General features: G+C 37.9%; 2 protein-coding genes across 2 annotated transcripts; both read left to right on the forward strand.

Annotated features, from left to right (window-relative positions):
• Positions 1-2696: 2696 nt before the first annotated feature.
• Positions 2697-3947, forward strand: LOC135711976 (protein OPI10 homolog). Its single transcript, XM_065234951.1, has 4 exons — positions 2697-2923; positions 2986-3115; positions 3184-3416; positions 3483-3947. Exons 1-4 carry the CDS (start codon positions 2885-2887, stop codon positions 3678-3680), a joined length of 600 nt encoding a protein of 199 aa, XP_065091023.1. The 5' UTR covers positions 2697-2884; the 3' UTR covers positions 3681-3947.
• Positions 3948-11785: 7838 nt separating this feature from the next.
• LOC135711977 (acidic amino acid decarboxylase GADL1) lies at positions 11786-20458 on the forward strand. Its single transcript, XM_065234952.1, has 5 exons — positions 11786-12134; positions 18770-18957; positions 19022-19244; positions 19304-20050; positions 20138-20458. The coding sequence occupies exons 1-5, from the start codon at positions 12018-12020 to the stop codon at positions 20318-20320; spliced, it is 1458 nt and encodes a 485-aa protein (XP_065091024.1). The 5' UTR covers positions 11786-12017; the 3' UTR covers positions 20321-20458.
• The last annotated feature ends 5567 nt before the right edge of the window (positions 20459-26025 follow it).

Here is a 26025-nt window from a genome sequence, read left to right on the forward strand (position 1 = left end):
TGGGACCAAAGATAGTACCAGAGCTGAGCCAAAAAGTTGAGCACGTTATTTCGGGACTTTCTAGTCTTAGAGTTACCTCTATGGTTATATCACCGACACTGAACGTACAAAGAAACCGTTATGAGGACCAGTGGCAGAAACGACAAAACGACGCCGGACACCCACCCCAACGGGTCCTTGTATCCCGGACCAGGACCCCATTACTTACAGATCACCCTTAATCGCACCCGAAAAAGAGCAGGAATTTAGATGCCCTGCCCGAAGATCTTTTTTTTCCGTTTCTTAGCAAACCGTTTAATTTTGCTTTACCCTGCACTCAAGTACTAAAATAATTTCAAAATATGTATGTTTATTTTAAACATGAGAAGCACCCTTATAAGCGGGTACCACAGACAAACAGACATAACACATTGAATATGTATCACTGTAAAACATCGTTGCTAAAACATTACCGCCAACGGCGCCGGTGGAGTAGTGGTAAGCGTGATTACCTCTCACCCCAGCAGGCCTGGGTTCAATCCCAGTCGGCGCCACCGGGATGGTCTGAGGCATAACATCTCTGATCACGCCTTCCTTCGGATGGGAAGTAAAGCCGTTGGTCGCCGGTTCATGAGTTGATGGGTCGATAGGTAGGGTTCAGGCGTGGGAGCTGCCTTCCTGGCACGTCGGTAGTATTGGTGCTCAGCACGGAAAACATGATTGACGGAAAAAACAAACCAAAGGAAAAAAAAAAACAACATTACCGCCATCTGTTGAATACACTGTGGTGGGTTGTACGCTGAACAGATAGCGGTAGTGTGTAAACGTCAAACGCAAGGGAATTTACTATGCGTGCCACAGGTGGCGGTACTACCAACTACGATACTTTTAAATTGACCGTTAAATGCTTGATCGATGAACAACTTGCGAGTGTTATGTTAGTTTGTCTGTGCGGGTACCATACACATATGAAATCATAGATGGTGCAACCATACCACATATATTTGGAATGATATCCTGAATTGGTGGTTAGGCGCTTCTTAAGGTTATTGTTTATGCGGGCATTTCTTTAAATTTTTCGAACCTCTCAACGGAATCTCTTTATGAAGAGCTTGTTTTTTCTTTGATTGTTTTCCGTCGATCTTGTTTTTCGTACAATGCTACCGACGCCAGGGAGGCACCTCCCACACCTGGACCCTACTTATCGACCCATCAACTTATGAACCGGGGACCAATGGCTTTACTTCCCTTCCTAAGGAAGGCGTGATCAGAGATGTTATGCCTCAGAAAATCCCGGTGGCGCCTACTGGGATTGAACCCAAGCCTGCTGGGGTGAGAGGTAATCACGCTTACCATTACACCACCAGCGCCGCTATATGAAGAGTTTTGAGTGGGTTGATTTATTATCTTTGAATTCCGTTATAATTGCTTATCTTTTGACAGATATGCGTATTTCGTCTACTAATCTGTTTCCCTCTTGCTCGCACTCGTTCGATTTAAATTGTGCAGTAGTGTGCGCCGATTAAACGTCAAAAAGCTCTATAGTAGTTTACATTAGACTACGGCAAAAATCTTGATAGAGCTGGAATTAGGGTGTAACAGCTTTTGTAAACAATGACGCCCTAATTCCAGCTCTATCTAGAAATAATGATTTACTCATTTCTACCCAAAATTAAGTTCAATTGACTCAAATTTGAGAATGTCTCATATACTCACCAATAGCTTATTGAACGATAGTCATGAGAAAATCGAATCTCTCGTTCCGTTTTTGACAACAACAAAAAGTGAGAGTGGGATGCAAGACTCAAAATTACCCAAAATACGCCTTTTTAATAGAAACTAAGCGATCGATTCAATCCCTGGTGGTGAATATGAGAACGTCAAAAAGAGTGTTGTGAGCAGAATTTTTTGCCGTGAGACATTGGAAGTGGAACACTTTTTCACATTTCTTGATAAATAAATTCATTTTAGGTGCTTGAAACCTTGATCTATAGTTGAAAAATTTATTTGTGTATTATTTTTGCAAGGATTCTGCTAGTGTTCAGGATTTTTTTTTGTTGAGAAAAATGCAAAATTCCAATAGCGACTTAGTGGTTATGATCTTCAGAATTTCTTGTGTTAGTTTCATAGTTTAGGTGCAAATCAGTTCAGATGTGTGGAAAATCGTAAAATAAGACAATATTTGATGGAAATTCGCAAGATTTTCAATGAAAAATGCTTTAATTTGCGTTGGGAAAAATCCTTCTTATGATGCAAACAAACGGTTTGGTTGACATTTCCTCTCGAACTCGCGTGTTGCCCTCTACGTTGGTGGTGCATTAAAAAGGCCTATTAAGTAAAAAGAACTTAAATTTAGGGGAATTCACCCGCTATTTAAAAACTATCAAAATTTGGATATAATCCACCCAGATCGTTCAAAACTGAACCTACACGGTAAGGCCGCGGCCAGAGTAGACGCGACGCGATGCGACTCACGCAAGGAATAATAATAAATAATAAGATTCTTTTGAATTTCGAATCGCGTCTACCCTGGCCGTACCCTAAGAAAATAGTATCCAACGGCTAGATCACTTTTACCTACTTTTGACAGCGAAATTCGGCTTTACTCTCTATCTCGGTTTTGTGTTGTTTCGTTTCTCCGTGGAATAATGGGCTTGTGTGTCTTTTGAGCGTGCATGGGCTAACTTGGAATACACAAACTTCACGCATGAAGCTGCGAGCTCGTTTTTCGTTGTTTTGTATACATTCAGATGGCAAAATATTTATCTCCTAAACTACGGATTCTCCAGTGAAATTGTCTTTCATCTAGTTATCTTTAATGATAAACGGTCTGGTTTAACTCATTTGGTTTAGCTAAATAATCTTCAGTTGTCGGCAATTACATTGTTAAAGGCTATCCACTGAAATGTTAAACGCATTGGGAGTCATTGTTTCTGGAAGACTGGTAAAGTTGTGCAGCTGCTCATTGCCGCTACCTGTGGAATCATTACTCTCCGTTACTTTCAGGTGCAAACCGATTTCCAGCAGATATCTGAAGCACAATTTCTGATAAATATCGCAGAAGCGGACAATGTAAACCACGTTGTTGTGTTTCTGACGGGAACCACGCCATTCCCTGAAGGGATGGCTGGTGCTGGTAAGTTGCCTTTACATGGCATTATTTCGTTAGGGTGCAAACTTTGGATCTCATTTGCTATTTTATAGTTTACTTCAGCTGGCCAGACCCAAATGCACCTCCTGCCTGGCAGTTTCTAGGATACATCTCCAATTCAAAACCGTCAGCCATATTCAAAATATCGCAGTTGAAGAAATTAGATGAAATACCCAATAGTTCATCAGTGAACGTGTTCGGTACGAATTTGCCTATATCTCATATTGCGCAAATTGGTCTTTCCATAGAACCGGAAGGGAGCCTAATGCAGCAAACGCCTGCAACGGTTTGTATTTTTTTTTATGATTTCGTGCTTATTGATGCCTATTTATTGATGTTATTTGCCTTACAGACCACGACCGACACTTACTATCAGTTTGGACAAAAAATGGTTGAAAATTTCTTCAACTTTGTTAGTAGCTTTTCCGTCACTCAACCGCAAATGGTTCCGAACCCGAATGAAACATTCGTACCGCTATCGACGGTTCAGACTTGGTTCACCAACTTCCAGCGTCGATTGCAGCAAAATCCTAGCTTCTGGAAAAGCTAAGCAAGTCGACGTTGCATGACACTAGTCAACACACGATGAAGCACTCGGGAAAGGTTTACACACCACAACGATGCGATGCGGGGATTTTTTTGAGCTACGCCGACAGTCTACTACCATTTATTAGAGCAATAACGATATAGAGCGCCAGTTTTTCATTAATGTAAACCCATGTGTTTTCAAATTTTTCCGTTTCTTTCAAGCATTTCCTTTCAGCCCGAAGATTGGATGGAAATTAATACTACATATAATAAATGATTTTGGATGAAACTTGGATGCAAAGATCTCCTTCCTTGAAGACTGGCCACTGATACACTGTGATCCCTAGAGCACTTGAACTAATATTTGCAGTAGTAACATTTCAAAAATATACATTAAAACTAGTCCAAAATTATTGAGTGCGACGAGTTTGAACCGCTTCAAATATGGTGCCTCCACGGTATGGCAATAACTGGAAAACAACTTTCGATCTGTTTTGTGGCGACCAATTTTCATCTCACTTTCTTCAACAATGGCTGAAGCCACCCACAAGATGGTTTGGGTCCATGAATACTCACAACACTTTGAAGCCACTCAACAACTCATTGCTTCCCAAAGCTGTGCAAAATTTGATCGAATTTGATTAAGATCTGGATTTGCGGAAGAGCTCTCAAGTTTGTTTGGGAAATAGAACAAAACTGTTCAGTTTCCTGTCAAAAATGTTTGACCAAACCTCGGATATAGATTTAATTTATTCATTTAATTATTGGTTTTGTCAAATAATGTAGACTACATAGGTATAAAAGGGTATAAATACATATTCTAACACCAGATGCGCCACCTTTAAAAATGTGGGTGTAACAAGATACTATGGTCTCTTAGAACTATTTGATTATGTTTGGAATCATGAATTAGTTTCGGAGAACTGGAACATTGTTTTTTCCTTGATTTGTTTTTCGTCGATCTTGTTTTCCGTGCTGAGTACCAATGCTACTGACGCCAGGGAGGCAGCTCCCACACCAGGACCCAACGGATTTAGTTTCCTTCGAAAGGAAGGCGTGATGAGAGATTTTATACCTCAGAAAATCCCGACGGTGCCGACTGGGTTTGAACCCACGCCTGCTGGGATGAGAGGTAATCACGCTTACCACTACACCACCGGCGTCGCTTTTTTTTTTTTTTTTTTTTATTTTTTTTTTAACTCTTTATTTGTTCCAAATTCAAAATAAATTACATTTCATTTTAACCTAGGTGCTCCAGTTACTGCAGTAACGTACCAGCCTTAATTGTTATGATATATATCTAAGTGTTTTTACATTGTTCATGTCTTGGCAATTCAGTATTTTAAACAGGTTTTTTAACCTGCATGTCAGTATAACAATTGATATCTTAAAACTAAAAACTAAAACTAAATCTTATCTAAGCATAAAGGGAATTAATCGTTGCAATTGAGGATTGCAACGATTTTTGCCTGAAATTATTAATTATTTTGTTGGACATTTGTGCTAAAGTCTCAACATTCGAAATTCTATGTACTTCGGTTGTACTGTACCAGGGAGGCAACTTCAAAATCATTTTCAGAATTTTGTTCTGAATCCTTTGAAGTGCTTTTTTCCTGGTAGTGCAGCAACTAGACCATATTGGCACAGCGTAAAGCATGGCCGGTCTAAAAACTTGTTTAAATATTAGAAGTTTATTCGTCAGACAAAGTTTGGATTTCCTGTTTATAAGAGGATACAAACATTTAATATATTTGTTACATTTGGCTTGAATGCCTTCAATGTGATCTTTAAAAGTTAATTTTTGGTCAAGTATTAATCCAAGATATTTCACTTGGTTTGACCAGGAAATTGGAACTCCGTTCATAGTGACTATGTGACTACTACTAGGTTTCAAAAACGAAGCTCTAGGCTTATGTGGAAATATTATAAGTTGAGTTTTGGAAGCGTTGGGAGAAATCTTCCATTTTTGTGAATAAGAAGAGAAAATATCTAAACTTTTCTGAAGTCTGCTGCAAATAACACGAAGACTTCTTCCTTTAGCGGAAATGCCTGTGTCATCAGCGAACAAAGATTTGTGGCAACCCTGAGGCAAATTAGGGAGGTCCGAAGTGAAAATGTTATACAATATAGGCCCAAGAATGCTACCCTGAGGAACTCCTGCCCTAACAGGTAGTCGATTAGATTTGGAATTTTGATAATTTACTTGAAGAGTTCTGTCAGTTAAATAATTTTGAACTAATTTCATAATATAAAGTGGAAAATTAAACTTTTTCAATTTAGCAATCAAACCTTCATGCCAAACACTGTCGAATGCTTTTTCTATGTCTAGAAGAGCAACTCCAGTTGAGTGGCCTTCAGATTTGTTTGAACGAATTAAATTGTTAACTCTTAAGAGTTGATGAGTAGTTGAATGCCCATGGCGAAATCCAAACTGCTCATCTGCAAAAATTGAGTTCGTATTGATGTGAAGCATCATTCTATTCAAAATTATCTTTTCAAAAAGTTTACTTATTGAAGAAAGCAAACTTATTGGACGGTAGCTAGAAGCTTCAGCTGGATTTTTATCCGGCTTCAAAATTGGAACAACTTTTGCATTTTTCCATTTATCAGGAAAGTATGCCAAATGGAAACATCTGTTAAATAATTTTACCAAGAAAGACAAGGTACTCTCTGGGAGTTTTTTGATGAGGATATAGAAAATTCCATCATCACCTGGAGCTTTCATATTTTGAAAATTTTTAGTTATAGACCTTACTTCGTCCAAATCAGTCCCCCAGGAATCATCAAAAATATTTTCCCGAGAGAAAATATTCAGAAAATCCCGAGCAACCTGATTCTCAATAGGACTAGTAAGACCCAAACTGAAATTATGGGAACTCTCGAATTGCTTAGCAAGTTTCTGAGCTTTTTCCAAATTTGTGATCAAAATTTTACCACCTTCTTTAAGCGCTGGAATAGGCTTTTGAGGTTTTTTCAAAATTTTTGTGAGTTTCCAAAAGGGTTTGGAACTCGGGTCTAATTTAGAAATATTATTTTCAAAAGTTTTGTTCCTCAGGGCAGAGAATCGCTTTTTAATTTGTTTTTGCAAATCCCGCCAGATAACTTTCATGGCAGGATCGCGTGTTCTTTGATATTGTCTCCTACGGACATTTTTAAGACGGATCAAGAGCTGAAGATCATCGTCTATTATAATTGAATCGAATTTAACCTCGCATTTTGGTACTGAGGCAGCTCTTGCTTCAACTATAGAAGTAGTCAGAGATTCAAGAGCATAATTAATTTCATCTTTGGTTTGCAAAGGAATGTTTGGATCGAAGTTATATTCCATAAATGTTCGATACTGCTCCCAATCAGCTCTATGGTAATTGAAAGTAGAGCTGTTGGGATTACAAATTATTTCTTGGGATATTTCAAAAGTTACTGGAAGGTGATCAGAACCGAAGTCAGCATGGGTAACCAATTGGCTACAAAGTTGACATGAATCAGTTAAGACCAAATCAATAGTGGAGGGATTTCTTGCAGAAGAAAAGCATGTTGGGCTGTTTGGATATTGAATAGTGTAATAACCTGCAGAACAATCATCAAACAGAATATTACCATTGGAATTGCTTTGAGCATTATTCCATGAGCGGTGTTTTGCATTAAAATCACCAATAATGAAGAATTTAGACCTATGACGGGTAAGTTTCTGGAGGTCACCCTTGAGAAAATTCTTTTGCTGGCCTACGCATTGGAATGGCAAATAGGCAGCTATAAACGTAAGTTGTCCAAATTTTGTTTCAACAGAAACCCCCAAAGTTTCAAAAACTTTGGTTTCAAATGAAGAAAGAATTTTATGTTTGATTCGTCTATGCATAATGATGGCAACGCCACCACAGGGTCCATCAAGACGATCATTTCTATAAATCAAGTAGTTTGCGTCCTTCTTAACCTTATGGGCAGGTTTAAGGAACGTTTCAGTTATAACGGCAATATGCACGTTATGAACTCTTAAAAAGTTAAATAGCTCGTCTTCATTATCTTTAAGAGATCGAGCATTCCAATTTACAATATTTAATGCTTTAAAATCCATTACTGAATTTTAAAGTCATGACAATATTATTTGCAAATTTTACTCCAGTTTGAATAGCATCAAACATGGAGTTAGATTTAAGCATATCAGAAATCATGTCAATTAATGAATTCTGTAAAAATTCCATTTTGGGGGCAGTAATGCTTCCTAAGTCAAAATTGTCAAAATTTCCATTAGAACGTTGGTTAGTATTTTGATTTCTACCCGCTGCAATAGCAGCATAGGTAGCTCCATTAACTCGCTGAACATTGTTAGCAGCGAGGGGAGTAGGTACAGATGAAACATTTGAAGCAGGGGAGGTATTTGTACCTACGGGTACGAATGTAGAATTTGTTCCTCGCTGACCGTTGTTAACAGCAGAGGAATTTGTACCTGGTCGGAAACGTGGAGCGTTTCCTACCTGACGGTTAGAACGAGATTGTAGGATCGCTTTGCGAGTCTTACATTCCCAAAAATTGGATTTGTGGTTTTCACCACAATTTGAACATTTAAATTTCTTAGGATCTTCCTTCACAGGACAGTCGTCCTTTGCGTGAGAGGAATCACCACAATTCATGCATTTAGCTGGCATGTAGCAATTTTTAGTTCCGTGACCCCATCCCTGGCACTTACGGCACTGGGTGAGGTTTTGGAAATTTCCTCCAGTCTTCCTGAAGTGTTCCCACTTCACTCGGACATGGAGCATAAGGCTAGCTTTTTCTAAGGCCTTAAGGTTGTTTAGTTCACTAGACTTGAAGTGAACTAAATAAAAATCATTAGAAATCCCGTTGCGCGAATCGCCAGGACGGGATTTCATTTTCATTTTGATTACTTGGAGTGGCACAACTCCAAGTAATTTTGCCAGTTCATCTTTGATCTGATCCAGGGATTCACCACTGGGCAGTCCTTTCATGACAACCTTGAACACACGTTCAGTTTTGGTGTCGTAAGTAAAAAAATTGTGCTTCTTCTCAGTAAGATACTTGAGAAGACATTTAAATCCGTCCAAGGTTTCAGCCAATACACGGCATTCACCCCGACGTCCAATTTGTAGTGAAAACTTAACTTTCACGAAATTCAAAAGTTCCATGCGAAGAGCATGGAAATCGGTAGTGGTTATCACAATAGGGGGAATCTTTTCCTTCTTGGCATTAAGCCGGGAAAGTTTACTAGAATTTTTCTTGGATGATGGATCATTCTCATCATCCGTGAGCAAATCAAATTGATTACTCAAATTAATTTCATCAGAAGGGGGGTCAAGAGTTTGCCCCTTTCTTTTGCGTTTAGGCGCCATGGCGGCAGTAAATTTTTATCCAAATCGACTTCCAAGCAGATTACTATAAGAATCTGAAGGATCGAAGAGGAATTTTCCAAATCGATATCCAAGAAGGATTACCTCGGGTAGGGTCCAAACAAGGATCGAAGAGGAATAAGAGTTGAACAAGGTAGAAAATTTTTACAGGTTGAGCACTGAAAAGTGCTGTTAAAATTTGTTGTAGCTTTAGGTAGTAGTAACACTTCCTTCAGCAAAAAGCAAATAGATCCGCACGGCCAGAGAGCACGATGCGGACTACCGGCGTCGCTTGCATTATTAGGAACAAGTCAGCAACAGATAGAATTTTATTACTATGCGAAGTCGATGAACCTGTGACCTAACGGGAAGGACGTCCACACTATTAGCAAGAGTTACGGAGTCATATTCATCAGAACGTATTTCCCTCAGATAGGATGCAACAAGTGAATCGCCGGTTCGTGGTTGTTCACCCAAGTAACAATTTCCAGTTGAAGAAACGCTTTCGTTTTGATTTTGTTCAGCTGCATGTTGTATAATAATTGCACAATGTGTTCACCACAACTTTTATAAAACCCTTGTTTACACTGGTTTGGAGAACCTATACAACTGCAACACAAAGGTGTTGTCTAACGTATTCAGTAAAACGTTTACCCAAAATCAATTTCTTGTTGAAGAAACGCTTCCATTGTGATTTTATTCAATTGCATGCTGAATAATAACAGTACAATTTGTTTATTACAACTTCTGTAAAACTCTTGTTTACACTGGTTTGGAGAACCTGTTCAACTACAGCATTATATGTATACGCGGTATAGGAGTAGAACGAGGCCTGTTGCAAATTTTATTTTATTCTATGTTACCCCTCCTTCAAAAATTACTAAATATTGAAGGAGCGAAAATAAAATTCTGCCCTCTTCAAAAACGTCACTTTCTCTGGACTATTTCCTTAAACGACACAATGTTTTTTTTTATATTATTAATTTATTGATTTATTATTAAATTAGTTGCTTAGACATTGAATATTTAGTTACCCCATGTTTTTTACACCCCCCCTCCCTCAACCTATTTGAGTGATGACGGACATTAAATGAAAATAATATTTTGCATCAGCCTCATGTAATCGAATATCATCGCTATCAGAGTTACAGCAAATACCTTTGCTATGTACATTGTTATCTTAGCACTAACTATACAGTCCTAACCCGCATTTTTGCCGGATAAGTTCAAATAGCTGCGATTATTTCAACAATTATTTCATCACCGTTGTCTAAAGATACACCATTTATGCACTGTTTGCAGGCATATTAAGGATTTAAACATAGCTATGCTGCAAAAAAAAAGTATTTCACTGAATTAAGCTAAAACGCTAATTCCATTTAAAGCATATTCAATAATGTTGGCTAAAATTAAAACCAAGGATTATGTGCAAAATTTGGGTGAAAATCGAAAAATCTCATGTGTGAAGATTTTAATAATCGGTTTCAATAAAAACTGCTTACACAGAGAAAAAAAATTACCTCAAATTTAAGTTCTATTTACTTAATTTTAGGTAATTTTGTGTTTTGCATCCCACTCTCACTTTTTGTTGTTGTCGAAAACAGAACGAGAGATTCGACTTTCTCATGACTATCGTTCAATAAGCTACTAGTGAGTATATGAGATATTCTCAAATTTGAGTCAATTGAACTTAATTTTGGGTATAAAATACTCACGAGTAAGTAATTATTTTTGCCGTAGTCAAATGTAAACTACTATAAGCGGTTTACTGAAAATTAGCTTATTGAACGGACCATGAGAGATGAGTGAAAAGAACTTAATTTTGGGTAATTTTTCGGTTCCGTGTAAGGTATGCTATATTTATCTAGATCAAAATAGAAAGAATTTTGATCTAGATAAATATAGCATACCTTAAGCAGTTTTTATTGAAACCGATTATTAAAATTTTCACACATGAGATTTATTAATATGATTAATTTAATAGTACGATGATATAAATTCTTGTAATTCAATTAATTACTCACTCATTGCATTATTTTCTTATACCTCAGAAACAATAACCCATGCATAATTGTAGTGCGGGACTGTTTATAAATTACTTAGACATTTTTTAATGCTTAGTTGACGAGATTTTTAGCCGTAGGCTAGTTCATCTCAGAATAGTCGAGAGATTTAAGACCTTTCTCCCTATTCGTAGACAATCGTCCGTATAAACCTCGTCAATCTCCCTCCCCATTCAGTGTTCACATTGCTTATGACAGCCTCAGTGGTATCGATTAACAAAAAAATATAACTAAAACGCAAACGCATAGTGACTCAGAAGTTTGGCTTACTGAATGTTTGTCTGTTTAACTTTATGTATACTTTTACTTAATGCGTGGATTAACAAATTTAAAAACAAAAAAATAAATTTTAATACAAAATTGATTCATTCGCGTAATAAAAATTCGATTGTTTGATAGATGCATTTTCAATTTTAAATATTATACTATTTCTGTTCTGCCATTAGTGCTTGTGTATCATAAGATGCTAAAATTTTAAAATCTTATCAAATTTATTTGAATATGAATTGCATCAGTTGCATTATTTGATTGTCCTTTTGTAGCGCTGAGTAATAAATACCCACATAAATCATAAATTAAAAACTGCATTGTCATGGCAGCGTGTTTCTCTCTTTCCTAGGTACTGGGTACGATCTACACACAATGAACGGTCGATCAGCTGATTTGTAAATGTTTCCACTCTTATGCTGGTCGTTTTTCTGTTACCTCGTTCATTCAGCAAAAGGTGCGCTCCGGTCGATTTCGTAGCTCAGTCTGCAATACGATATAAACGAAAACGGTTGGCTATCGTAGCTGCCTATTTTTAGTCTATCATCCCGTCTACTCACTGTGATTGTGCAAATATTGTAATATCTTGATACGCCTTGAGAACTTGAAAAATTGCAAATCCGGCGAGCGGTGAAATCACGAGGGTGTGAACATTTGATTTGATTTGGAAAAGTGAGAAAAACAGAAATGAGTGCTGAATGGAACATATTGTCCAGAGTTCCGAAAATTCTGGAAGAACATCATTTCATTGGCACGCCGGACGAGGAACCAGTTGTTCGATTTGAGCACCCCGACGATTTGAAGGTATGTTAAAGCTTTGACCGGTAGAAGCCCAGAATGTTTCAAATGGAAAAACAAAGATGCATTGAAAGTGTTAATTGATTTTGTTTTATCACTTTCACTGCTTGGTTACCATCCTTTGAAAGCAGATGCTTTAAACTCGTTTGAAGAATGAGCGGTTTCTGAGCTCACGATGAGTGATGGCAGGGGAAGACGGGGTAAGATGGCCACCCTAAGCTTGAAGTAAAATTTAACCAAACCCGTATAACATTCCAGGGATAAAGTTTTTAGTGAATATTGATCTGAGGAGTACTTTCCTTAATTATATTGCTTTTCAGAAAATTTCCATTTCATTTAATGATGTTTTATAACGAACCAACCTGGGATAAGACGACCACATGGCATATCACATGATCCTGGCCATATAAAAGGTTACTGTCTTCGGCAAATCCTTATAGTAACGTTACATTTACTAGTTAAATTATATAATAGCTCTAGAACAATAAACGCCGTAAACACAAATTAATAAATGCACATACATAATGTTTGTTTTTGTTATTTATTTGACGTTTCACTTGTTATCAAGCTAGAATGTGTTTTACAACACCAACAGCAAAGAATTCAGCATCATAATTTTTTTTTTGAAGAGTAGATTATTTCAATAATATAAAGGGTGGCCGTCTTACTCCGCCGTCCCCTACGTGGTTAGCTTATTTCAATTCCAGTCACGTTTTCGGCTGCGTACTGATTATATTCATGACGTTCGCGGATATTGTAGAGTTTAGCTAATTGAAAATAAATGCTATCAGCGTCGGTGTTCTAGTCTAGTTTTAATCTCATTGAGTAATGTGTGAGATAGCTACTTGATGCGGTAATCTATGGTGACCGGTTGTGAGCTTTCCTTTAGTCTGGAATGCTGAACCCAACAAAAAATTATAATCTTACATTTGACACAATGATGTATTTTCTGGCCTTAGTTGAAACATACAGCAGTATAACTTTAAGTTTACGTGAAAGAATTTAACAGTCGAATCATATTTCACATTTTAATTTTATAATTTTGAAAAGTATTGCAGTTCGGAAAAAAATAAATAAATAAAATAAAGCTTTCTTGGCAGTAAGTTTTTTGTTCATAACTCAGAAACGCCATAATACTTCACTTTGAGATATTAGATAAAAAAAATTGTTAGACAAAGTTTAATCACTCAGAAAATGCTTTTTCCTGGTTTTCTTTATGATTTTCCTCCATCGTAAAATTTTTGAGGGGAACATTTTTCAGACTATATTTTATATGGATTGCTCTTTTGAATTTGTTCTACAATGCTTGGTTTATGAGTTATGAATATTCAAAGTACGTGATGTCCGGGATAATCCGAAAACTACATACTTAGAAAAAATCATGTAAATTTAGGTGCTCTGAGACTGACATATACGAGCGTCAATTCTGACATACAATTTAGTCATAAAAGACGCGAATTTTGGCTCAATCAAACGTACTTCTTGTCGAGTAACGAATTTTTCAGTCTCGGAGCCCTTAATTTTACATGAAATGTTTGTTTGCTTCTCATCCTTTATGTCAAAGATGAATTCCGTCACGTGTAAATGAGGTATTCCTAGGTTTGTACAACTAAAGTTTTCCGTGAAAATGGGCAATTCCAATTTTTTCGAATTTTTGTTTCATTCATATGATCGTAAACTCCACCTGCGGGTTAAATTTCATATCATGCTAAGAACCTTCGGCCTATTTTGCCCGATAAAAAAAAAAGAAATCCCTAAATGGATCTTACCCGTTCAATAGTGAACAGTTTAATAAAGTGAGTGGAAGCAACCCTGATGCCAATCCTGTTCCCGGGAAAGTGGTTGTCATAACGAGTATTCAAGACGGACAAGTTGTGCACCCTGGGTAGTTTCCAGTTTCTGTCATGAGCCAAAACTCATTATACGACACATTAAATCACATGGCATATTGAATTCCCAGACCCACATAGGTCACATCCGGATATAGTTCGGGTACGTTCGGGGAAGCCAAAAGCTGACACGGTCAAAACCCTTCATACTCCACATCAAATCACATGAGGCTTTAAAATAAACATTTCTAGCGATTATGTATAGTAGTACTGTGTTACCTGCTTATAACGAATAAACGAGTACCACGAATACAACTCATGACGTATGCAATGCAAAATTAGACGATTCGGATTGTATTCGGGGTACTCATATACAACGTATAGCGAATTTGTTTTTGATTCAGTTGCAACCTGGATCGGGTATCAAGATTGGGTCTACTTGTTGACTGTCAAACGTCAGTGTGAACGTTTGTTTTTGTAACCTGGCTCGGGTTGAGGTTTTCACTGACAATAAGCTCGGGTTCGCACGGGTTGGAACTGGTTCCAACCTGGATAATAAACAAATTCGCTAGTAGATTCGTTATAAGTCAGGTAGCACAGTAGAAACCACATTTGCCATATCTGGCCATGTCTCGGTGGGGAGCCAATTAGAAAGTGATCAGATTGATTTCAGCCCGCATCGTGCTCTCTGGCCGTTCGGATCTATTAGCTTTTTGCTGAAGGAAGTGTTACTGACTCTTATTCCTCTTCGATCTTTATTTGGACCCTACTCGAGGTAATCCTGCTTGGATATCGACTTGGAAAATTCATCTTTGACCCATCGGATTCTTATACTGCCGATACTCGCATAATTGTCCCATCTTTGCTTGATTTCCTATTCATATGGGACAGTAATGCTTTTATGGGCAGTATAGTAATCTGCTTGAAAGTCGATTTGGAGAAACTTGGTTCTGCCGCCATGGCGCCTAAGCGCAATAGAAAAGAGCAATCGCTTGATCCCCCTTTGAGATGAAATTCAATTGAGCAATCAATTTGATATTCTTACGGATGATGAGAATGATCCATCATCCAGGCAAAATTCTATTAAACATTTCTGGCTTACTGCCAAAAAGGAAAGGGTTCCCCCTATTGTTGAAACCACTTCCGATTTCCATGCTCTTCGCAAGGATCTTTTGAATTTCGTTCAATTTAAGTTTTCACTTTAAATTGGCCGACGGGGTGAATGCCGTGTCTTGGCTGAAACCTTGGACGGATTCAAACGTATTCTCAAGTACCTTACTCAGAAGCAACGCATATTTTTTACTTATGGCACCAAAAATGAACGTCTGTTCAAGGTTATCTTGAAAGGTCTGCCCAGTGGTGAATCCCTGGTTCAAATCAAAGATGAATTGGTAAAATTACTTATAGTTGAGCCTGTGCATGTAATCAAAATGAAAATGAAATCCCGTCCTGGCGATTCGCGCTACGGGATTTCTAATGATTTTTATTTAGTTCACTTCAAGTCTAGTGAACTAAACAACCTTAAGGTCTTAGAAAAATTTACCCTTATGCTCCATGGTAACACTTTAGGAAAACTGGAGGAAATTTCAAAAACCTCACCCAGTGCCGTAAGTGCCAGGGATGGGGTCACGGAACAAAAAAAATGCTACATACCAGCAAAATGCATTAATTGTGGTGATTCCTTTCACGCTAAGGACGACTGTCCTGTGAAGGAAGATCCTAAAAAATTAAATGCTCAAATTGTGGTGAAAACCACAAATCCAATTTTTGGGAAAGTAAGACCCGCAAAGCGATCCAACATACTTATATTTTTTTTACATAGTCAGTAGTTTTTACTGGGGTTTTGAATTGCTGAAAAAGTCGGTAAAAATTCGAACGTAAGGAATCAATTAAATTGACAAATTTTATTTTCTATCATTAAATGGGGTTAACAGAAGTAAGTCTGAACAAGTTCGGAATAAATGGTCTCATTTTTGAATTTTTCTCAGGTTTTTTTTCCACATTTCAAAAACCTAGTTAAACTTTACTGACTGGATTAGTGTCTACAATCTCGTTTTAAGCGACAGGTAGGAAACGATCCACGTTCCCGATCAAGTACAAATTCCTCTGCTGTTAACAAAGGTCAGCGAGGAACAAATTCTACATTCGTACCTGTACTTACAAATATCACCCCTTTATTTAATATCTATACCTGCTCCCCTTGCTGCTAACAATGTTCAGCGAGTAAATGGAGTTACCTATGCTGCTATTGCTGCGGGTAGAAATCAAAATACTAGCCAACATAATTCTTACGGAAATTTGGAAAATTTTGACTTAGGAAGCATTACTGCTCCTAAAACGGAATTTTTATAGACTTCATTAATTGACATGATTACTGATATGCTTAAATCTAACTCCCTGTGCAACACTTCAGAGGCCATAATCGATGACGAAAAGGCCCGGATTGTAAAACTGGTCGTAACGGGTTTTGGAACTGGGTAACCGTGTGGCAAGCTTTGTGAATACGGGGATCAGTTGCTCCGCTGTGAACAGAGCATCTATGTTTTCGTTCAGAGGTGGTGCATCGTCGTGACGCCTGGATGTCCCGGAGGAGTGATGTGCTGCGAGATGCAGTGGTTGCCGCATACGTTTGACGACAATTGGCACATATGGGATTCTTCCATCATCTCGCAAGCGCTGTAGTTGTGTTTTTTTTACCACATTGACCATGTGGAAATTTTTGGTTCCATGCCCGAGCAGTACAGATCGGGCATTGCGTGACGTCACGATGGAGCGGTTTGTACCGTTCCTATTTCTCCACTAATGGAATAGGGCTTGTATATTGTGCAGATCCTTCAAGTAAGTTGATTTCTTCTCAAGGTGGACCAGATACAGCTGATCACGAAATTAATGAGTAGGGTCATGGCGATTTGCACCAGTTTGAGGCAGTTTGCCTTCAATATATCCTACAGTGTGTCGGTATCCATGTCCGGGAGGCCACGCAGGACCACCTTGAGCATGGCTTCGAGATCATGGGAGAAATATTCCACCTTCAGTTTGTCCAGCATAACTTGAACCGCCTTGTAGTGGTTCATCGCCGGACACTTTTACTAATGTAATGGCCTTTATAGCTTTACTAATGTAATAGTCTATAGTCTCCCGCAAGCCATTCGGGAATCCCTTTACGAAGAATGGCGGAAGTTTCTCCTTCCTTCCACCTTCCATATGGCGTGACGGTTGTTCGCCAGCAGCTTTTTCGAAGCCAACTAAACGTCGGTGGCATCTGATCCGTTTTCCCATTGGCTGCTGTCGGGATTTCTCGCATTACTTTTCAAATAGACCAATCTAAATTGATCAATTATCTTCATTAACTCTCCCTTTCGCTAATAACTCGGCTCCAAAAAGCTGTTCAGCTTATCGTCCAATTCGCTAAATAATACTTTCTTTTAACATACTATATAAAAATGCCCGAAATATGAATGCAACTAAGTTATTAACCAAAGAGAGAGTCGATGAAAAGAATTGATCAATGTAGATTGGTCTATTTGAAAAGTGACGGTAGATTTTCCCTCACGATGTTTCACACCAACGAGATTTTACTCAAATTGAGTGTTTCATTACTCGATTTAACTCTCATGTGTTTTTGTAATACTTTCAAATAAAGTTCTAATTTTTTATCATTATTATTCTACTCTATATACCAGAATGCCAGAATGTAAAGTAAACTAATATCACATTGAATCACATAAAAAATTAGCATCGATAGTCGTCTTGGTCACACCCGGGCAGGAATGGATCCACCTCTGAATAAGGCAGTTCGGATGGCCTCTTCATCTGAGGAAACCACATTTTGTACCGAGGGGGGCGACACATCTAAATCTCAATTTTAGATACTCAAAAAATCTCACACTAGCGAATCAATCTTAGAAAAATCTTCTTGCATTTCTCGCATCTACTTGCATCGCGCATCATCTTTTTGCAGGAAATCTTCAGAATCGTCATCAATCTTCATTCTATCTACTTAGCGTGCGAGCAGCTAGCAACAACACAACACAATCTTTCCTGCAGCGTCCCCCTCGTTTTGTACATAATTGAGAAACTTTTTGGCTTGATTGAATCCGTTGATGCGATGAATCAAGGAATGCATGCTTCTAATTTGGTTTTTATCGCAGTGTTCTAACAAGAATCGCTGGATTAACTGGTTAGGTACGTTCCTTTGGATCCCTGGGTGTTTGGTTCGTATCCCGGTTGTAACTTTTTTTTTCTTTTGCTACTTTTCTACTTCATACCGGGAGGAAATTCAAAAGCTTCTCAATTAAAGAGCACATTGAAAAAAATAACTCTTATCAAAGCACACCTTTCTTTCTTCGGTTATTTTTTGTGTTTGCCTCTATTTGAATGTGTTTTCATAAAGCTGTGCAATCATTCTCCTCAATTTGATAAGCAGTAAAGTTTGCTCTTTGTGCTCAATGTGTGATGAAATAACAAGCCTGCATCCGGGCATGTTTATCAGCGTGCTTTCTGGTCATAATTTATCATAAGGCAAACCGTACTGGATGAAAATTCAGACACAGAATAATATATAATTCAGAAATTATCATTATCTTTTCAACGAATGCGAACTTGAGCAATTTTGTCGGAAATTTAAATTAGTACGAATGGTCATATCTCACAATAGGTGGATAAATTTCGGTTTTATTAAGAGGATCGTAGCGATAAGCTAGCGAAAAAAGTTAAATACTTGTATGTTTTTTTTTGGTTAGGGAGCATGTCAGCGTTTATAAAGAACAACAATATGGCTGCCTGAACATTCAAGTTTTTTTTTACTTTCAGAACCTCATTGACTTCACACTTGACAGTGCTAAGCCACGGGATCAGTCAGATGTCGAGCGGATAATCAAAGATGTACTGCACTATTCAGTGAAAACCGGGCATAGGAATTTCCACAATCAGCTTTTCGCAGGTGTTGATCCATATGGTTTGGCCGGTAGTTGGATCACGGATGCACTGAATACGAGTCAGTAAGTTTCGTCTTCATTATAGATGTCAAATGTTACAGCAATCTAATGACCATATTCCATACAGGTACACCTTTGAGGTTGGTCCAGCGTTTACGCTGATCGAAGATGCTCTTATAAAGAAATGTTTAAACATGTTTGGGTTCAACGAGGGCGATGGAATCCTTTCACCCGGTGGATCCATATCGAACATGTACGCAATGGTTGCGGCACGGTACAGAGCGGTACCGGATGTGAAACGTACTGGTTTAGCAAATCACGTTGCACTGGTAGCTTTCACTTCAGAGGATGTAAGTTTTAAGATGTAGATAGTATTCTCACATAATAAACATGTTTTTCCTATAATCAGGCTCATTACAGTATTAAGAAAGCCGTACACTGGCTGGGCATTGGCATTGACAATATGGTGCTAGTCAAAACCGATACTCGAGGCCGAATGATCCCGGAAGAGTTGGAGAAAGCCATTGAGTCAGTTGTTGAATCTGGACGGAAGCCCTTCTTCGTGAATACCACTGCCGGTACCACAGTTATGGGAGCATTTGATCCATTTCATCGGATTGCTGACATCTGCCAAAGGCATAACATTTGGATGCATGTTGATGGCTGCCTGGGTGGAACGGCAATCCTATCAAACAAGTGTGCTCATCTTCTGACAGGTGTTGAACGCGCCGACTCGCTAGCTTGGAACCCGCACAAAACATTGGGAGCTCCATTGCAGTGCTCAATTGTTGTCTTCAAGCACAAAGGTCTGCTCCACGAGTGCAACTCTGCTAATGCGGATTATCTGTTTCAACTAGATAAATTCTACGATGTATCGTATGACACTGGCGATAAGAGCGTTCAGTGCGGAAGGAAGGTAGATGCGTTCAAGATATGGCTAATGTTTAAAGCACGAGGAGCTAATGGTTTGAGTGAGTTAGTTGATAATGCTTTTGATTGCGCGCGATATTTTACTGACGAGATTAGAAACCACTCTGGATTCCGATTGGTTATTGACGAGTATCAGTATACCAATATCAGCTTCTGGTATATCCCCGAGAAATTACGAGTGGACGTTGAGCAGCAAAGCGAATCATGGTGGGCTCGCATTTATGAGGTACGGTTTACTACAAGTCCAGTTATCTGTTTATGTGTCTGTCTGTCTGTCTGTCTGCTATACCGACTGTTTTTTTTTTGTTCCTAGATAACAGCGGAAATAAAGGAGAGACTGGTGAAGCAAGGAACCGTGTTGATTGGCTACGTTCCTCTGCCCCACAAAAAGTTGGGAAACTTTTTTCGAATGGTTGTTACCTGCCATCCAAAGCCAACGTACGACTCCATGCGGTTTGTGATAGACGAGATTGAACGAGTTGGTGAAACGCTTTGAGTGAATTATGCACTATGTTTTTTTTTTATGTAAGTGATCTTCAGTCGAAGGCTGGTTCATCCCGATGTGCGGTATAAGAGGTGAGGAGAAAGGAAACTAGTGGACTCTTTCATTCTGACGGTGTTCTTATGCAACAGCAGACGTGACGTCACGTCTGTTGCTGCGTAAGAAGACGCGAGAACGAAAGAGTCCACTAGTTTCCTTCCTCCTCACCTCTTATACCGCACATCGGGTTCATCCCTCATGTACTATGATATATTTATGGAAATTCTATATGAACAATAATTTTATAAGCAGGTTAATAAGTAGCAAGTACCAGAAATAAGTAGTAGTTAATACTAGCTTGTCGTACACGACGTGTACGCTGCCGTTATACGCATAAGTATCCCACGGTCCATAAGGCTTGCATATAACATCTGGCATAGAGGTATCAGAAAGTAATCGATTATTGCGATTAATCGATTATTCGTCGTTAAAAATTCACATTTATGTAATTACCACTATGTATATTAACCGCCATAATCGAATGGATGTCGATCGATAGTTGACTATGTTAAATCCTTTTACTTTTTAATTGATTGAATAAACAAGAACTGGTTTTGGCTAGTGAATATTGTTTGATTAATTGTACTTATAAGATTCGCAATGGAAAACAATAACAATTTATCAAGAAAGATCCACGACGATTTTTTAACATTAAATGAGCTACATATAACATACTTCATAACAACTATACTGCCTATAATCGCATATAAGTCCCATATGGAAAAATTAGGCATTGAGAAAATGGCAGTCGAAGCTACGAAAAGCAATTCTCATGTAAATATTTAAAAAATTATAATTTTTTCAAATTAAAATCTGCCACAATGAAGCATGCATTTTCTGTTATATCAGCGAAAAATATGGCAATTCGAAAGCAGAACTTTAACTTGAACTATGGACGATTGAATTTCAGGATGGGACTGATATGCGATTAGTCCCATCCTGACAAACTGACGCACAATATGGGTATTTTCGGAATCGGGGTTACTTGTAGGAACCGAAAATCGATCCAAGATAGTGGCTTCCGCTTCCAGAAAAACTTGGAAATTCAGTCAAATAGTTGTTTGCTTGTTGATTTTTGTTTACGAAAATCCAGCGTGATTATGTGCTTTGATTAGGTTTGATTTTTTTGATATTTTTTTTCAACACTGTCTCACCAGATAGGTATTTTTGGAATCGGAGTGACGTTTAGGGGCCAGAAATCGATGCCTGACGTCATTTTTAAATCCAAAATGACCGCTTCTGGTTAGAGCTTAGAAATTACCCCACAATACAGCGTGTGTAATTTTGGATTTCAAACTGGCATCAGACATATATTTCCAGTCCTTACATGTCACTCCAATTCCAAAATTACCCATATTGTGTATTTACGAACCCTAATAACGAGTTTTTTTTTCACCAAGTTCATTCCTGATAACGAGTTTTTTACGCACTAATTCGATTTACGAACCTTCAGCTTGGTTCGGAGGTTCCAGTGAACTAAATTTTTGCATGTGGGTCTGATCTGCGATTTTAGGCGGTATAACAACGTAATAAAATGAAGAAAGAGAGAAGGATTAGTAATTTTCTCTTAATTCCACTAACTTATTTGCTTATCATTGAAAGATATGCGTATTTCGTCTACAATGTGCAGACTTCTTCAGTGTCTTGTACTATAATACTCGACTACACTGAAGAAGTCTGCACATTTTAGACGAAATGCGCGTATCTGTCAAGGATAAGCAAATAAGGTAGTGGAATTAAATGGAAAATGCTAATGGTTCTCTCTTTCTTTATACAGGCACTAAGACGCTTTACTCACTTTTGCTCGAATATTAGGAAAATCAGTCGAAATTTTACTCAGTTTACATGTACATATACATATACTTATAAAGATTTAGAGTTAATCGGCCTATAGGGAACTATAAAATCTCCATCAAATCTCGCGTAACATTTGAACTCCGCCTATTATACTTTCATTGATGATTACCAACAACATAGTTCTCATAACTAACGGCTTGTCTTGAAATATTTGTGTTGGCACATTTCCAATTCCTGATGTTGGTTTAAGGTCTTTAACGAATTCAAAAACATCACCCACGTGCATCCACGGGATAAATGAGAATCTCCTTCCAATAATAGCATCATACAACCGGTCGAAAAACAGGAGGATGTCCCAATGAGTGGGAAGAAGAGCCCGCCCTCTTTTCACGAAATTTTAGGCGGGGGACAGAGAGTTGGCATTTCCACTCTTCCCATCCATTTCGCTTCGGGTGCAGTGGTGGACCGTCCCACCCTAACATTTAATGTTTCATATCATAATGGAATGAAAGTTAAAGAAAAATAAAGGAAAGATCTCACCCATAGGCGTAGCCAGATAGGGGCAGGGGGGGGGGGGCGACTGCCCCCCCTAAACTCGGCAACACAAAGGCTTTCGAGGAAATGGCGTTCGGTGAAATGGCATTCGGCCAAATTTTCCATGGTAATTTTTTTTTCGCCCCTCCCTAGCTCGAAACCTGGCTACGCCCTTGCACCCGATGTTGAAAAGGAATCCATGACATCACGATGATTTCGAAGAGTTCTCATGCTGCCCCTACTTCTTTAACCGGTGTTAAAACATCACTCTTTCCATTCGTTCCTCACACAGAAGCGTAAACCCCCATCAGCCATCAACAACGAAACACACTCTAGCTGCTGCAACTAGAGGGACCTCAGCAGTGAAAAAAAAGGACTACGTCCACTTTCCACACAAATCGCTCGCGACACCACGGTTTCAGATCCCCATGACACAGTCTGTAAGATGCAGTGCCAGATCCTCACCGGCGGAATCAACTCACCGAAATCAGAACCGACAACTACACTCAAAAAATATTGAAATCTAAATAGTATAAAAGTTACGCTAAAACGCTGTACAGACTGGAGAGTTATAACATGTTATAACGGTTGTCAAATAATTGCAACACAGGAACCACCATCAAGATAGCGCTATAACATGTTATAACTCTGTAGTCTGAACGTACTATAAATCGCAACTCTCCGTACCGACGCAAAGGTCGGTATAAAGGGAGAGAATGCAAACTTAGTATAAAAATTGTTTATGCGTGCCATAGTATAAAATCGAAATATACTTTCAATGCATAGATACGGTTTATTCGAGAGAACGTGTTTTTCGCTTTTTTATTTTATTTATGGAAAATATTATTGTTTTCAAATAAAAATAAAAATTGTCTCAGGAAGCCTTTTTAATTAGTTTATTTTTTGTGAATATTATTTAAAAAAAAATACTTACAATTTCGATGCTGCCCAGCAGATCACAAGCGCAGTAGAAATCCGTCGGGACAAAGCTCTTCATCAGCACGAAGCTCCGAAGGGAATCCAGATGTTCTTTTTCTGTCATTTTAGTAAACACTGAGCGAATTCCACTCCGTTATTTGGACTTAGTATAATTTTGACGAAAATTTTAATCGAACCAATATATACATTTTGAAAAACCATAAAATGCATAATATCGTTTTGCTATGGAATGTTATATCTTTTTTTTTTTTTTTTTTTTTTTTTTAACTCTTTATTTGTTCCAAATTTAAAATAAATTACATTTCATTTTAACCTAGGTGCTCCAGTTACTGCAGTAACGTACCAGCCTTAATTGTTATGATATATATCTAAGTGTTTTTACATTGTTCATGTCTTGGCAATTCAGTATTTTAAACAGGTTTTTTAACCTGCATGTCAGTATAACAATTGATATCTTAAAACTAAAAACTAAAACTAAATCTTATCTAAGTATAAAGGGAATTAATCGTTGCAATTGAGGATTGCAACGATTTTTGCCTGAAATTATTAATTATTTTGTTGGACATTTGTGCTAAAGTCTCAACATTCGAAATTCTATGTACTTCGGTTGTACTGTACCAGGGAGGCAACTTCAAAATCATTTTCAGAATTTTGTTCTGAATCCTTTGAAGTGCTTTTTTCCTGGTAGTGCAGCAACTAGACCATATTGGTACAGCGTAAAGCATGGCCGGTCTAAAAACTTGTTTAAATATTAGAAGTTTATTCGTCAGGCAAAGTTTGGATTTCCTGTTTATAAGAGGATACAAACATTTAATATATTTGTTACATTTGGCTTGAATGCCCTCAATGTGATCTTTAAAAGTTAATTTTTGGTCAAGTATTAATCCAAGATATTTCACTTGGTTTGACCAGGAAATTGGAACTCCGTTCATAGTGACTATGTGACTACTACTAGGTTTCAAAAACGAAGCTCTAGGTTTATGTGGAAATATTATAAGTTGAGTTTTGGAAGCGTTGGGAGAAATCTTCCATTTTTGTAAATAAGAAGAGAAAATATCTAAACTTTTCTGAAGTCTGCTGCAAATAACACGAAGACTTCTTCCTTTAGCGGAAATGCCTGTGTCATCAGCGAACAAAGATTTGTGGCAACCCTGAGGCAAATCAGGGAGGTCCGAAGTGAAAATGTTATACAATATAGGCCCAAGAATGCTACCCTGAGGAACTCCTGCCCTAACAGGTAGTCGATTAGATTTGGAATTTTGATAATTTACTTGAAGAGTTCTGTCAGTTAAATAATTTTGAACTAATTTCATAATATAAAGTGGAAAATTAAACTTTTTCAATTTAGCAATCAAACCTTCATGCCAAACACTGTCGAATGCTTTTTCTATGTCTAGAAGAGCAACTCCAGTTGAGTGGCCTTCAGATTTGTTTGAACGAATTAAATTGTTAACTCTTAAGAGTTGATGAGTAGTTGAATGCCCATGGCGAAATCCAAACTGCTCATCTGCAAAAATTGAGTTCGTATTGATGTGAAGCATCATTCTATTCAAAATTATCTTTTCAAAAAGTTTACTTATTGAAGAAAGCAAACTTATTGGACGGTAGCTAGAAGCTTCAGCTGGATTTTTATCCGGCTTCAAAATTGGAACAACTTTTGCATTTTTCCATTTATCAGGAATGGAATGTTATATCTATATCTATATCTATATCACTATAACGGCGCCGGTGGTGTAGTGGTAAGCGTGATTACCTCTCACCCCAGCAGGCCTGGGTTCAATCCCAGTCGGCGCCGCCGGGATGTTCTGAGGCATAACATCTCTGATCACGCCTTCCTTCGGATGGGAAGTAAAGCCGTTGGTCCCCGGTTCATGAGTTGATGGGTCGATAGGTAGGGTCCAGGTGTGGGAGCTGCCTTCCTGGCACGTCGGTAGCATTGGTGCTCTGCACGGAAAACAAGATCGACGGAAAAAACAAACCAAAGAAAAAAAAAATCTATATCACTATATCGTTTTTCTATGGAATGGCTGTATATATATATATATATATATATATATATATATATATATATATATATATATATATATATATACAGCAATTCCATAGAAAAAAGTAATAGTGGGTCTCAGAATTTCATGAAAATTGGTATAGTTCTTCCTTATCAAAAAATATTAGACTCGTATTTTTTAATTGCGCCATTAGGGTGACCATTTCCGTGTTAGGGTGGTCCAATTTCAAAAATGTCTTTTTTCAAAAATTTATAGCTTCTGAACCTCATGACCGATTTTTACGATTGACCCTTCAAATGAAAGATGTTTTAATGTAGTTTTAAGAAAAATTATGAAACACTCAGAGATATTTGATTTTGTAGGAAAAAAATATGTTACAAA

This window comes from Ochlerotatus camptorhynchus, unplaced genomic scaffold, assembly GCF_037179485.1.
Source record: "Ochlerotatus camptorhynchus isolate MF236.1 unplaced genomic scaffold, CSIRO-AGI_Acam_v1.1 ptg000448l, whole genome shotgun sequence".
NCBI lineage: Eukaryota > Metazoa > Arthropoda > Insecta > Diptera > Culicidae > Ochlerotatus > Ochlerotatus camptorhynchus.